The 15,440-nt window shown below is 39.5% G+C and overlaps 1 protein-coding gene across 18 annotated transcripts in view; it reads right to left on the bottom strand.

The window, feature by feature from the left end:
* The window catches only part of PDLIM5 (PDZ and LIM domain 5), a 114,270-nt gene that overhangs the window by 74,419 nt on the left and 24,411 nt on the right, over positions 1 to 15,440 (bottom strand). For all 18 annotated transcript variants that reach the window (XM_085222908.1, XM_085222914.1, XM_085222913.1 and 15 more), the window contains exon 3: positions 3,491 to 3,642. In XM_085222908.1, coding sequence (XP_085079034.1) covers positions 3,491 to 3,642 — 152 coding nt within the window. The remainder of the gene's footprint in view (positions 1 to 3,490; positions 3,643 to 15,440) is intronic.

Raw genomic sequence — 15,440 nt, 5'->3', positions numbered from 1 at the left:
CTGACAGAGTTGTACCAAATTAAAATATCTATGATGAGGAAATTGATCATAAAGACTTCTCTCTTGCCTTTGTTGTGTATTCTCGTGAAGTTATATACGTAGATATAAAAGCTACAGCTCTGTAAGTTTTACTTTCAAATAACAAATTGCTCTGATCATTTTATTTAGTCTCTCATGAGCGAGTTGCATAGAAAGCTTCATCGTGAGGCTGGTAGTGTATCCAGTAATTTTTTCCCATCTTGCCACTATTTTTACTTCTCACTGAAGTCTCCATAACCATGTTTACTTCCACATATTCGAAATTACATAAAACTGTATCAAATTATAACCAGTGAAGGATAGAGCAGGCAACCATAGCTGAAAGTACAGTACTTCCACCATTTATCACAAAGGTTATTAAGTATTACCACAATAAAAAGCACCAAGTGGTGCTTTTATATTCAAGTTCCTATAACTACCTTCACCAAACATGGACACTGCAAAAGCCATTAGCTCAAGCTGTAACACTCGCTCAGTTTTCTTGGCCCTTACTGATCACTGTTTTCCTTTAAAATGGCAAAAAACTGGGGCATTATCTAGACATTTATATATGCTTTTAGAACTAACTTCAGTATTCGCACACTGTAGCTATTAGTGAGTGGAAGTATATAAAAATTCAAGGTTTTTTGTTGTTTTTTTTTTTTTTTAAAAAGTAGTCTTAAGTTTTCCTATCCTATCAGTGATATTGACACATAATTTAAAGACCAACACTTTCACATTCACAGCATCTCTTTAATCTTGGAGGGGAGCAATAATGTCTCAGAATACTTTATTTAGTTTTGAGAGAAGAGGTAGGAACAGAAGAATGTAATTATGGAAATCCCTCAGTATTAAAATCTTATCTCACCACCCCATTTATAGCCACAAGCCATTCTTCCCATGGGCAAGCTGCATCTGCAGCTAGCATGAGTCCATCCAACTTTGCAAAGCGCTTTTTTCCAGACTAAAAAGAATAAACAAACCAACAAAGCAAATTCCTCACAGGCAGGAAAGCTGGGAGTGCGCTGCCCATGGCTTTGGTTTCATGAGATCCAAGCTAAATTAGAAACAGCTGAGCCCATGGGACTGCAGAGAAGCACCACCTCAAGACAGGACATCCGTCCCACTCTGATGCTGGGGCTGAGGCTATTTCTTTGATCTTTGATTGTCTCATCCCAGCCCAGCCTTCAGCTGTCAGGTACCAGACACAAACCCATGAGTCAGTTCCTGAGCAAGGTAGGAAGGGTGAGAACAGGAGACAACTGGGTTAACTCATGATTAATTCAATTTTTAAACCACACAGCAGTCATCTCTGTGCCCAACCAGGCAAGTTACTGCCTGAATGGGACACACCTGCTGTTCCTTTCTGATATCTGATATTAACCCCACCAATCGATTTAAAATGACAGGCAAAAGTGGGTCAAACGTGGTTGCCTGCAGGTGTGACTCAATGGACTCCTGGACAGTGAGGCATTTCCAAATGGCTTGCTTGCCCTGTTAAAAACCCCAAAAATGAATGACACACTAAGTACAGTGTATGATTCCACTGGTGGGTTGTTTCATCAAGAAACTCTTCATGCCAACTTTACAAGTTTCACTGGAGAAAATGCCCCGGGCATGAACCACACCACAAGATAATCCTTTATTCAGAGGCTGAGCAAAAAGGAATCGCTCATTAAGAACAGCTAAAGACCAAAGCACAGCAGGACAACAGACAAAACAAGAATCAGCAAGCAGGACTGAAACTGTACCCTCTCAGAAAAGAGAGCATTCACACACAAATTCAACTATATGTCTTGTAATGCTGTGTATCACCACCACCCTGGAGAGTATGACATTTCTCAGACTACAGCCATGTCCTTTCTTTATTTTTGTACTCTCTGACAGGGATGTTCCTTTTCTTATTGAAAGGAAGGATAACTTGCTCAGAAAGGTAGCAGTAACTGGTGAGGCAATATTGATATGGGGCTCAAGCAACACTCACTGAAGAACTTCATTGCTGAAGGAGGGCACAGCAGCAATCAGCAGGATACAATGGCAGTTATTTCCTTTGATAACAAGAAAAGATGGTTCTCATTATGTAATAGTTTCAGTGGTCAGTTTTTCTGCAAGATACTCACTCACATCATTAAATAAAAACAGTAGTCTTCTAATAAAAGCCGACTTTCAGCCTTGGGAGACTTTTGAGAGTCTGCAGGAATTTATTGCTTAGTGCTGCTGCTCTTCCTGCTTCAATTCCAACAATGAGCATGTGAGCATTCTGCTCCCTTTTTCCAACCTCTCCCAGAACATAGCCCCATGCTAAGTGCAGTATGCTGAAATTCAAAAAAATTTAGGAACAGGCAGATTGGCCCAACCAATCTATAGTGGTAACTGCAGTTCACAAAGGGAAGCTGCAATTTTGTACAGCTGTACTGCCACTTTGGGAACCACCTCTCTCTGACACCAAGCTGCAATATTTTCATCTGTGTAACTCAAGGGCTGACGGAAAAAAAGAAAAAATCCATCATTCAGCAGCAGAGAGATTTTGCTGCAGGTATTAAAATAACCACTTGCCAAAGTCAACTATTTATCAAACCGGCAGTATTCCAGGAACTGGACAGTGGTGTATTTCACTTTTACCTGCAGTAAAACTGAACACCCTTTCCCCCCAACCAAAATCCAACGCACAGTTTAGCTTTGTGGAACAGTGGGTATTTTACCTTGCTCTATTTTACTGCTTTTTATACCTTAACTCTGCACATTTTCTAATTATTTATTCGCAGCATCAACTTATTAACCAAAAACAGGTTCAGATCACCTACTAATAGTGTTCTTATGCCTCCTAAGATTCCCCCTAGTAGTAGGTTCTAAAATACTTTATTAAAAAAAAAAAGTTGCTTTAAACAAGTGCTAACAAATAGTCATCATTTGAATTAATGCAATCTTACTGCAATTTTTTCAAGAAACTTTCATCACAATATACTTCAACCAAAAGTACTGCTGGCCTCTGAAGGCCTGTTCTGCCATGTTAGCTGCTATTGACTGCTTCCACAGTGTCATTCAGCTTATTTTTTAAACTTCCAGCAATATGTAATGGAGTAAGTGGAGGTTTAGAAGCAAAAATAATGTAGGATCTGACACAAGAAGGTACCACCCTCAGTCAACTAGAAGAGAGAGGTCAGGTCTATTTTTAATTAAGAACTGTTAACAAAACCGAAGTTCAAGGAGAAGCTAGACATCATACAATGTGAAAGAGGTGACATAAGGTTGGCAAAGATCTCTGCCTACTCAAGTAATTAACAACTAATGTGTTTTCTGAAATGCTATAAATCAAGACATTTCAGGTTACAGTAGTGTATCTTCAAATGAAGGCCACTTAACTCCAAGCACTTTGCCAAACTACTTACATGGTTTTAGCCTCCAAACATCTGCTATGATAATGATAATTCTCCATTAAAAAAAAAAAAAAGAAAGAAAAAAGCTTCCTTACCTTTGCAAAGTCATATTCAGATTGCCTGTACATGCCTTGATCTTGTTTTGTGCTTCTAGATGAGTCATCCCGTCTGTACTTATCCCATCAATAGTGAGAACCACGTCACCAATCCCCACGTGTGCTCGGGCTGCTTTTCCACCGTCGTTAAGCTGAAATGCCACAAAAAAGGCAAATGAGAGACTTAAATACTTTATGCTTTATTCTCTGAACAAAGGAAAATAACTTATACAATGTTTTGTTCATAAAAATGGAAAAAGTTTGAGTTTCTTTATGAGCATGTTTCTGTGGATATTGCAGTATATGTACAATCTTTTTGGTGAAGCATTATTTATAAATTCATGTTTTTATTTCATACTAATGACAGGAAAAGCATTGCATAGCATTATCTATTTTTCAAAACCAAACTACTCATTGACTGGCTGACAGCTATGCACCTTCACCAAAAAAGGGAAGCAGGGAGAGGCACGTAAAATTTCCTGGTTGCAAGCTTCAGTCTATTATCTCTTTACATCTGAGATTTCTCACATGGATGAAAGAAAGGCTGTAAGTCAGTTTTTTCAATTCTAGCTTTTCAATCTAATCCATCTCCTCAAAGTTTATGTATTTGTTAACAGTTGGTTATATGTATGAAAGTCTTTATTAACGGTGAAGCTATCTTTCCCCTCAGCTGCAACTACAAGAAAGTCAAAAATTCAACATTACAAACAGGCCAGTTACAGAATTTTGTTTTGACTCATTCTTGGTTTATAGCTGTAGTGACCCACAGTATACTCAAAACAGAATAAGAAAGGCTTCTTGAAAAGTCTGACTCTTTGATCAAGGTTACTGCTGAAGTTCAGCTCATTTGCCTTTGGTCCACTTTAATGAAGCACTCTAACAACAAAAACTTTTGTAAAAATCACATTACTGACTCTGACTGAACAATAAATCAATCTTCTCATCTGATGCCACCAGCTTTAATCTCAAGGACACACACACACAACAACAACAGAAAAAACAGCAATGCATGGTAAGATTTACATAGTGATTTATAATCTTGGTCCTCAATCTGTTGAGCACTTCGTAGCTAGATATTGAGAACAGTCCTATATGGTGCAAATTCCCTCTTTGTACTCATATTTCCTCTCTTTCAGCAGACAAGCTGTTACTGTTTGACCATGTATGTAAAACCCCACGTCTACTTTGCATGCAAGCATGAGTCAGTTTCTTGAAGAAATCACTACTTTTAGGGAGGTACTGCAAGCAACACAATTACTTTGTCTTCATTTCCAAAAGCGTGGTCCAAAGAGAACTCCAATTGCTGTAAATCAAGCAGCTGCCCAAGGGAAAGCAGAATGAAGGCCCTCATCTGAGTTGCCTGCAACCTCTCATTTACTGCATCCAGCAGCTACCAGAAAGTTACCTCTCTCAACAATGACAAATCACTAATTACCCCATTTACTTTTCCAACAAGAGAAACAAGGCTAGCTCTTGAAATCAGTCTATGGCAAGGGGGTACAAACACAATGAATATGAAAGACTCACTTTTTGTATTTGTGTCACTGTTAGTATACAAGGAAGAATGTCACCTCCTTATAAACCTGTGGGAAGTACCCCATCAGCCTATCAGATGTTCCTAAAAATCTCAGGGATGATGCACAACAACTGGGATGTATATCTGACAGCATCTGAAGACAAACACTTTTGCTACAAGGCAAACGCAAATGCAATAGCCCCAAAACCACTAAATTTGACAACAATTACTGAAAGCAGAAGCTTTTATACTTGGTGGATCAGAGCTCACGCTTTCCCACATCAGTCTCTATCACACAGACATTTGAAGTAGCAATCATCAGCAACTCAAAACATTAGCCAAAAACTCAAAAAAAATCTGATAAATCTTCCGGTTTGGTGTCAGTTTTATGAAACATGTTACCTTTGTGAAAGGGGAAGCAGGAGAAGTAGGAAGACTTGTAATCTCTTAAGGTTCAGAAGAGCAGTTTGTCCCTCACCATGACAGGTCAACACAATTATTTTACCCAGAGATGAAACTGAAGTGTGCTCACAAATGGAAGGCAGCAGAGCAAGTTTCATGCAAGCAAAAAAAAAAAAAAAAAACAGGAAAAAGATGATGCTCTAATTTTTGAAAGCTTCTGGACTTGCTACATTAATCAGAATTACAATTTCTGTGGTAAAACAATTTCCAAAAGGTTTCAACAACAAAGTGAGAATTTCTGCAAAAAATTGGTGTTCAGACCCAGCTTTCAGCGAAGAGACCCAATTTTGATAAAACCCAGTTCAGGGAACCCCATTAGCATGCAGAAAGCTATGACCAACGTAGCTATTTATAGTGAAGATCCTTAAATCTTGGCGGGGGGAAACCACAGTAAACAGTTCTCTAAATCGCTACATTACAGCAGGTTGACATTTGTCAGCGATGTCTGCAAAAGGGAATGGAATGTCAGGGCATTAAAAGCTAAAGGTCAGAAGGATCACCATGCCTTGTAGCTGGACTGCTGAAGTTAATAAAATCCAGCTTTCTCAGAATATACGCAAATGGGCATAATCCACATATGATGTAATTGGCGATGAAAAGAGCAACCTAAAAGCACTTAAGCAGCAAGACATCAAAAAGCAGGGTTCAGAGTGAATATTTTCATTGGGAAGGGGTGCTTATGTTCTGGAGAAGTGTAAAGTAAAACAAAAAGAACACTTTTTTTTTTTTGGTCTAATTACAGTGCCAACACATAACAAACCAGAGTCAGAGTGACATTTGAAGAGGCCACTCTTAAATATTTGTCTTCTGGTAACCAAACTCTCTGTATGCATTAATGAGAGGGAGCTGCAAAATTATTTTTCAGAAGTAAGCCCCGGGCAAAAATTCATTAAAAATGTCATTGGGAAGTTCATCTTGGGAAGAAAGCAGCACGTCCCAGAAAGCAAGGTGAGCTTCTGTCTGCGTCCACGAGACCTGCTGGGCAGGAAAGGAATTGAATCTGCCTTAGAGATGGAGGGATCACAGACACGACTGAATTAACAAATTACTGGACTGTTAATGGCCGAACCATGCACGCAAAGGGATGCCAGTGCACTAATCTCCTTATCTAGATAGAGTGGATAAAACTTCCAAGTAGCACTCACTGATTTGGGATCAGAGATCTGACTAATGGGAGGAGAGGTTGGTACTTCTAGGAAATCTCAGCTCAGCACGACTCTGCCCTGGCAGTGCCTGCCAGCATCCTTGGTTCATCAAGCATCTGTTCATCTCATACTGAACAGAGCAAGCTTTGCCACAGATACTGAAAAGAGCAATATACTCAGAGCATACAGAGCATCAACAGATACATAAATAAAAATAAACATCTACACTGAATACATCAGTAGGAATTCAAACACTGAAAGAATTATGGACCGCAGATGTATTTTTACTTCCAGGAACCTCAGTTTTGACACCTCTTTGTTTCTCTAACAGCACATTACCATTACAAACAATAAGTTCATAAACATATTGAGCATTATATACATATTACTGTGTAAGTATTCAAACCAAAAATAAATCAAAGATTCCCCACATATTCCTCACCACTAACTCCAATTATTTCTGTTTTTAAACTCAGAACTTGAAAAAATCCAACCGATATTGAAGTTCTACAAAAAAAAAAAAAAAAACAAAAAAACGTAGGTGCCAAAGTACAAGAAAACCCAGAGTGTTATTCGTAAATCATATCTACTTTTACACAGTACTTGTCTTATATGAGTGGTTTGGTCTTATACTGGACATTTAACTTCAGCTATGAAGTTAGTAAGATGAGCCTGCATCAGTCAGAGGTGAACTACAGTGTTACATATGCTTAAAGACCAAAATACCAATAGACCGATGGGCAAAAAGCCAAAAACTAATGCAGAAATCCTAGTATGAGGAAAGGATATCATTAGAACATATGCTTGTTTAAATACGCCTAAACAATAAATGGAAGCAATGCAACAAGGTGTATGTACAGAAGAGAATGGCATTAAAATTGTAAGACACGCTATCTGCAAGTCAAACTAATTTCTAAGCAGTATAAACATTCTTGCAATCCTTTATGGATCTGTTTTTAATTCTGCATTTACAATATGAGTTTTTAATTTTTTTTAAATCAAGTATGAATTAGGGATAAAAAAAAGTTTAGTTTTGTTTTTGATGTTACATAGAATACCTCTAAAACTATGAAATTGCCAATATTTGCTCCTACTGAGCTCCATCTCCATTTTCTTTGGGAAGCTCATTTTGAGGTAGGGAGGCAAGCAGGAGAGACGTTTCATGACCAGGCACCTGCCAAGGCCAATCATCCCCACAGCCCCAGCAGCAAACCTCCTCTCAGCCTCATAGCAGCCCCCAGCTCCATGGCTGAAAGCCAAAACCCAGTCTATGCCATCCACACTCAGAACAGTTTCTAATAAACACTTATAAAATCATCCACCTAATATTAGACTTCAGCTTTGTTTGACCTCCAAGTTCTTTTCATTGCTGTTGTTTTTAAACAGCAGAATTTCCAAGCTGCAAACATTGTTCTAAGCTACGTTCCAAACTAAGATAAAACAAAAGTAAACTAGTTCTTGATCCAGGATGAACTTCAAAGGCAGTGTAAAGTAATCCCAGCACAGTTCTACCCCTCCAATTTCTAAAAGCAAACAGGCCAAATCACGCTGCATTAAAGCCACTTTGTTGAGCTAAGTTTTAGCTCATCTTTTATCATTTGTTTTTTTAATAAACAGCATTTAAAAAATAAAAAGGAAGATGGGAGGGAAAAAATAAAAATACCTCTTTTGCTTTCCAGAGATATTTTAAGATAATATTCTTTTCAGGAAAATTGTATGTGCACACATACATGCACACCTCTCTCTAAATTAATGCAATTTGTAGTTTAACTCATTCCTAATTAGCTTATAACCATTTGTTTTCCCTCACATGACTTTGAGGAAAAGCTTGACAAACATCTCTTCTTTGGGCCATACTGTTACTTAGCTTTTATGCAGTAACAAATGAAATACCTAGACTGCAGTTACCCATAAGACAAAGGACTATATACAGAGATGGATGCTGCCTTTCGTCTTTCCTACACTGCCTGCCCTGAATCAACTGCAGCTGCCAGCAGCTTGCCTGATGCTGCATCACAACCACTTTGCCAGAGACTATTTTATAGTCAGACAGCAAATAATGCTTTCCCTCATGATGCAAAAAAGCCTTCAATATCAGATGTAACTTCCACACTCCCAGAATGGAATTATTTACTCTGAATTTAAAACTTTGAGTTCTCTCCGGTTTGATTTTTATCCCTCCAGCACTTCTGATGCACTCTTGCCTATAGCAATTCAAGAAATGCATAAACACAACAGAAGTCAACCAGACAACGACCTTTAATTACCACCATTCCTGCTTCCCTTTCTGCCTACACCCTTACTTACATTAGAATATCGAAACAAAAAAAACACATAAAAAACAAGCAGCATACACACTTACAGAATTAATGTTATGAGAGAACTTTGCCTGTTTGATTTGTTTGTGGCTTTGCTCTCTTCATCAAATACCATCCTGCTTTTGCACATAGCAGTCCCAGCCACAGAGGCTCTCTTTCTCTCTGCCGTAACACACGCAGACGCTACCATTTACACTGTGACCAGTTACTCTGTTGTTGATTGCTGACCTTGCTTCACCTGAGCAAAGCACGATGTTGCAGCAGCATTTAACAGCAGGCTCTCACATGCACGCAGAGCTCCAAGCATGCTCGAAAGCAGCCCTTGGGTGGTTTACTGAAAGCTCGGGGAATAGACCGTTGCCCCACACAAAGAGACCCAAAGACACAGCAGCACATCACCATGGGATCTGACATGCAAACCTTTGAGTACAAACAGCTCAGTGCTGTGCTCCAACCAGCCCTAACTAGTGCAGCAATTTGTCCAAGCTGTTTCTCCCCTGCAAATCAGAAGCAAAAACCCTGCCTAAACTCAGGCCTTCTAAAAGGCTTTAGAATCTACATTACCACTTCTTCATGAAAAAAAAGTTTCTGAAAGAGTCATGGGAGCACCTGCTCTTTGTGGCAAATGAGCTTCTTCAGCTCTCACTGGAAACTGAGAGCTGGATCGTATTCCTCACAGCCTTTACTACTGCAGTGTTATTCACATAGCCAACAGATTAGCCAGCCAGCCTTCGTACTTGCTTCCAAATCAAGAACGTACATGGCAGTTTTAAAGTCCAGATCAAATTTATACAGCTGAGGTATAAGAGCTCTAATACAGGGTTTGCAGTGGAAACCGCTGACACAACTGATTACAAAAGGGGATATGAGGCAGTCCTATAACTATGCTGAAGATTTTCCCCAAACCAACCAGAGCTTAGGTGAAAAAGAGAGAGAGAGAGAAAGAGAGAGAGAGAAAGAGAAAAAAAAAAAACTTCAATTCCCAGAGCATTTTGCTGTGGCCCATTTCTTCCATTACCAGAAAGCCCTGCCCTCACCTCTCCCTCTGCTCCCATCATTTGTGTTCTTCTCTCCGCAGCCCTAGGAGTGCTCCCAGACTAACGCTGTAGTCTGGGGTGAACACCCCATGACAACCATCACTGAAGACAATAAACATAAAGCATCAACTGTACTTCTCAGCCTCATTCTGCACCACTCTGCCAGCTACCATCCCAGTGAGAGGACTACACTGCATCCCAGCCTGTTCTCACAGGGCATCCTGCTCTTCTTCAGCCCTTCTCTTCAGCTGCAGCGCAGCAGCAGTTTGGCTGAAGTTTACCCAAGACAGCCCTTCAACTTACTGCAGCCCACAAAGAGAGGATGAAGGGAGCCCACAGGCATTCAAGCATTTTGCTTGGGAGCAACCCACAAAACCACTCCTCACATTTCATTCTCATTTCTGCCATTTATCCTCAAAGGAGCACAAGGAGATGGCTGCTGAAAAAAGAAGAGGCATCACACAGTGAAAATTACTCTTGCACATGATTGGGTTGATGGCAGATAGGATCTAAAAATATTAATTAAGAGTTTAGAAAATAGGATAACTGCACAATGTATAGGTCTTTTGAATAGGCTGTCTCCTGCTTTTCATCATCTGACACTGAACAGATCCACTTGAATGCCAGGAGGTGAAACAGAAGAACAAGCCCAGAGCTTCCCTTGCTTGCTCCAGAATAGGTTGCTAATAAGCAGGCATGGTTTCCAGGTGCTGCTGCCAGAAGGGTTATTAGCTGGTGCCATTCCTCACTTGTCACGGCTTGGCTGACGGTGGTTTCCTCACAGCCCTGCTCTTCCACAAGTACGTTTCATCCATGCCACCTCTCTCTTATGACAGCTCAACTGCTGCAGTGTGGCAGCTTCAGAGACAGTGCCTTCAGCTTTAACTTCTCTAGGAAGAGGGAAGTAATTAACTAAACAAACTCAGCAATAAATTCCAACATAAATAATGTGTTTATATGTAGCCTAAGGATGTTATTGAGGTATTGAAACATAAGCTAAAATCTAGGAATATCCACTGGGATTCAAAGAACTACCAAAACAAATCAAAACTTCCACCCAGTTCACAAAAGGAATAAAGAAACTCTTCGATGGGTGTGCATCTCTATTGGCAAGGCTAGGCATCTGGTGTTGCTTTTCTGAGCCACCAAAAGCACTGAGGAAAGCAAACAGGTGATCACTGAAATGAGACAGGTAATACCTGTAGGCTTCCTGAACAACAGGATCCAATTAATGTTCTGATTTAGGGAAGAAATAAAGTTGCAATGTCAGAAATCAAGTTGTCAAAAGCAGAAGGGCAAAATAATTGAGATATTGCAGCTACAGCTGGATTTGAAAGAAGGTGGGCAATTCCTCCAAATACTTCAATGACAGAAAATGACTTACAGCAAGTGCTAGAACGCCTGCAGATATTTTGGAGTATAAATTAGAAGGTTTTGCAAAGCCTTTTCTCAGAAGGCTCGGTTCCCATACGGTCAGTGTGCCCCAGAGCCCTTTTTATTTTAACTGGCTGGCTACTCCCTGAAGATTATTCTTCTGTTCATAGAGTTTACAGAACTAATCCAGGCTTCTCCGTGGGAGAATATATGCCAGTGGGTAAAAATTACTGCCTACTTAATTTCTCAGAGAGACAGCAAGAGGAAACAGAATAAAAACATAGCTAGCAATGCTATGTAAACATCATGTGACTGCTCTAGCTCTTGCAAGCTTTACGTCTATAGAGACTCCCTTCCAAAGATTTTTGTACGTCCAACACAAATTAATTCCACAACGGAAGCATGCAATTACTTGGGACTGTTGAAGAGACATCACCTTAGTAGCCACATGGTTTGCATCAAAACAGGAGCTCCCAGTACCTGAAGTTTTTACAACAGTGAGAAGCACTGCTGACTCCAACATCCACTCAGAGGCAGCAGTCAGGGCCTTGCCCATCAAGGAGGGCAGATGGCATCCATTCCCACAGCATGAAGGCAATACAATGAAGATCCCTGCACTGCCTACAGTGATGTAAATTGTCCTTTCCCAAACAGAACTATCATTACTCATTTACAGATGATAAAATTAATTCAACTGATTGAACATCTTGATTCCATACGATTTTCAAGCCTATTATTTAGTCCTAAACAATGAGATATGCCTTTCATGCATCAAATGTAACATCATTGTCCTGCATTTTCCAGGATGTCCTCTTCTACAGGAAACCAAACAGATTAACATTTTATTCTGTTAGTCCTTCCTGTGGGAAGTTGACCTGAGGGATGCAGAGGAGTCTTGCATGTTGCAGCAGTGTGAAGGAAATGCTACTCATGAAACAATCCCACATGTGAAAGCAAAAGCAAACAGAGAAAGTAAGCGGAGAAGCACGAACTGAAACCTGACCTGAAAGAAACTAATAGCCCTTTACCAGTGGCAAGAAAACCCTACTACAAATTAGATGTCTCATGATAGCTCACCTGCTGCTTCACTTTCACAGACATGCACAAACACATAAAGTCCTTCTTCAAAGACTATATAATTTAGATAATGATAAGCTGTACCACGTAAGTAAAGAGGAAAACAGAGGCAAGTTCAAACATTGTCAGCCTATCTTTTATGGGTAAAATCTGTACAGGGAGGACAGCTCACCTGAACATTATCTCAAGCCAAAATTCTGCTGGAGTTTCTGCAGAAGTCCACTTTTCAAGGCTAAACCCATATGCAGCAATGGGAGTCACCACAGAATTACATATGACACATTTAGGAGTCGCATGTGAAAAAAAAAAAACAACAGTGAATTTATTCACAGTTAGTGACATAAGTCCTGACCAGGAGTCGCACAGTAGATGTGAGGAATATAAATGGGACTGGAAGATCAGTACATTTTTATTAAGTATAAGAAGTTCACTTTAGAGAACTAAGAAGTTCACTTTCGAGGCTGAAGGGGAAGGGTGAATCAATTCAACAGACAATGAAGGAAGTCTTGTGGCAACCATATCAGATAGGACTTGGGGAGCACCCAGGACAAAAAAGGAGAAAATTGTGCTAGCAAGAAACAAGGAGGAAGGGACTGGCTGGCAGGTTTTGCAACTGGTCAGAGAATCCATGACCAGTCATCCAAACATCGCAAATGAAAAGGCAGCAACTTTTTAATGTAGCTTGAAAGAAAAGGAGAAGATATACTGCATCATCATCACATAGCTGATTTTTTATTTATTTATTTTTTAAAAAATATTACCTACGCCAGATCAGGAAAAAGATTCATATGCGTATGTGCTTTCACTTAAAGCTAGGGACAGAGAACTCTCAGGATTTGTCAAGCAAAACTTCTAGCACAAAGAAATAAAAGAGAAATAGGAGACATCAGGAAATCCTAGTGGATATCTAGCTTTTTATATGTCAAGGGAATATTAGAACAGACATTTACTTTTAGGCAGACACTTATTGGCTGAAAACCCAAAGTATAAAATATTGCAGAAAGAAGTCCAATAAAAACTCTAAGAAAACAAGAAACACATTTTAAAGGAGTTGTATATTGTTTAATAAATTCATACCAGCTGTTTACAGCTAAGACGCAAAAGTCCTTACCACAAGCTAAAAAAGCTCATGAGCACATATAACAATTTCAAATTTAATTTTGCATTTGTAGATTGCACACAAACAACATGGTTTTGGTTTACCTGACTTTAAACATGACTTGTACATTACTTCAGTTTACACAGATCCAGGTTGTTTTTAAAGCAATGGATACATTACAATAGAAAGTGTTACACACATACACACCTCTTTTTTGGTTTGTTTCTTAGTGTTTTTTGTTGTTTGTTTTGTTTTGTTTTTAAAAACATAGCCACACACACAAATTTAAGGGCATTCTTCCTCTCCGATGGGGACCTGTATGAAATGGCCACATGAAGACGATCAGCTTTTCTTTTTAGGCAGTGCTTGACAAAAAGCACTTCTCCAGAGAAATTGGAAGCTATTCAGGACAAATACTCTAACAGCAAAATGAAGACCCTCATTCCAGGTACAATTTTCTTATATTTTCCTTTACGTGCCATGACCTCTGGACTCTATCCTACAAATCAAGACACTTGAAACTCAGTTCTGGAAAAAAATCCCCCCCCTAAATTTTCACTGCAAGGTTTACACTGTGATCACATCTCAGGAGAATAACATTTAAATATTTCCACTCTGGAATTTTGGGACTAAAAACAAGACCACTTTTAAAAATTCAGCGCAGATTATAGACAAATATAGGCAACAATTCCAGTCTAAACAATGCAATACCAAAACCTAATATTTACTCATTTCTCCAACCTAATCCAAGACAGATAATACAGAATCTTTGCATGTTTTAGCATTTTTTCCCCTCCTCCTTTTTCTGTTAAATGCAAGTAACTACAAAATAATAATAACTTGCATAGGAGTCAGTGGGCTCCATAGGAGCAAGACTGTTGAAAGTGGCAGTGAGATTTTATGCCGTGTACCCTAAAACAAATGAAAAAGATATTTTCAAATGAATCTGGTATTTAGAACAAATCTTCAAGAAAAACTAGGTAAGTAACAGCCTCTCAAAAGCACATCTTTTCATCTACTGAGGTAGAAAAGAAACGAGAAATCCAAGAAACATCTTGGAAAGCAGAGGAGTGCTGCCCTAGCAGAGCTGTGCCAAGTTCATGCTCATTCCCATCTAGAGGCTTACCCAGGCTGGACCTGCTACCCATTTCAGCAGAAGATGCAGGTGCCCACTGCCTGAAGTAAGGAAAGACACCTCCCTCTGCCCACCCTATATACTGTGTTGAGATGGGGAATAGTTTCCAAAACTGATGAGGTTCCACCTTTAGTTTGAGAACATAGTAAAATACAAAGTAGAAATATTTCAATCCTCCTTCTTCTCCCGCTGCCCAACTACCACTAGCCAAGATATGATGTACTGCTCAAAGGCTATCAAGGAATAGTCACCATAAGAACAAGAAAGATCTGATGGTTCCCCGCTCAAGACCATCATTAAACAGCAATGCCATGCCTGCTCTTGTGGGTGGAAGGCAAAAATAAACACACATACGGAGGCAGAAAGTGAGATACAACATGCAGTCAGTGACCTTTGGCAAGCTATGTCTAATTGCCACGTGAGCTGGTGACATCAAGGATCACAACATTCTGATCCTAAAATGCATTGTTTGCATACTTGCAAATTGGTTTAACAAAACAATTTTAGGAGCAGACTTTTTCCTCATCTATATGACATTCTTATGCAGTCACTTTCTAAAAGCCAAATGGGTTCAGCAAGGCAATTAAGAAAAAAAAAAAAAAAAAAAAAAAAAGGTACAGAAGGTTGTGAACTCTTCGCACAGCCATTCATCATGTCTTCCTCAAAATTAACAGCTTCATACATTCCTCTCCAGCCACCTATTAAGAGGCATCAGATAACTTCTAATTACGCAAGCCACCTGCCTGGCCACCGCAGAGGCTGAGCAGTCTGGAAGTGTTTAATACCT

The sequence above is a fragment of the Meleagris gallopavo genome, chromosome 4 (assembly GCF_905368555.1).
Source record: "Meleagris gallopavo chromosome 4, MGAL_WU_HG_1.1, whole genome shotgun sequence".
Taxonomy (NCBI): domain Eukaryota; kingdom Metazoa; phylum Chordata; class Aves; order Galliformes; family Phasianidae; genus Meleagris; species Meleagris gallopavo.
The sequence above is the reverse complement of the archived record's forward strand: the minus strand, read 5'-3'. Positions and strand labels throughout refer to the sequence as shown.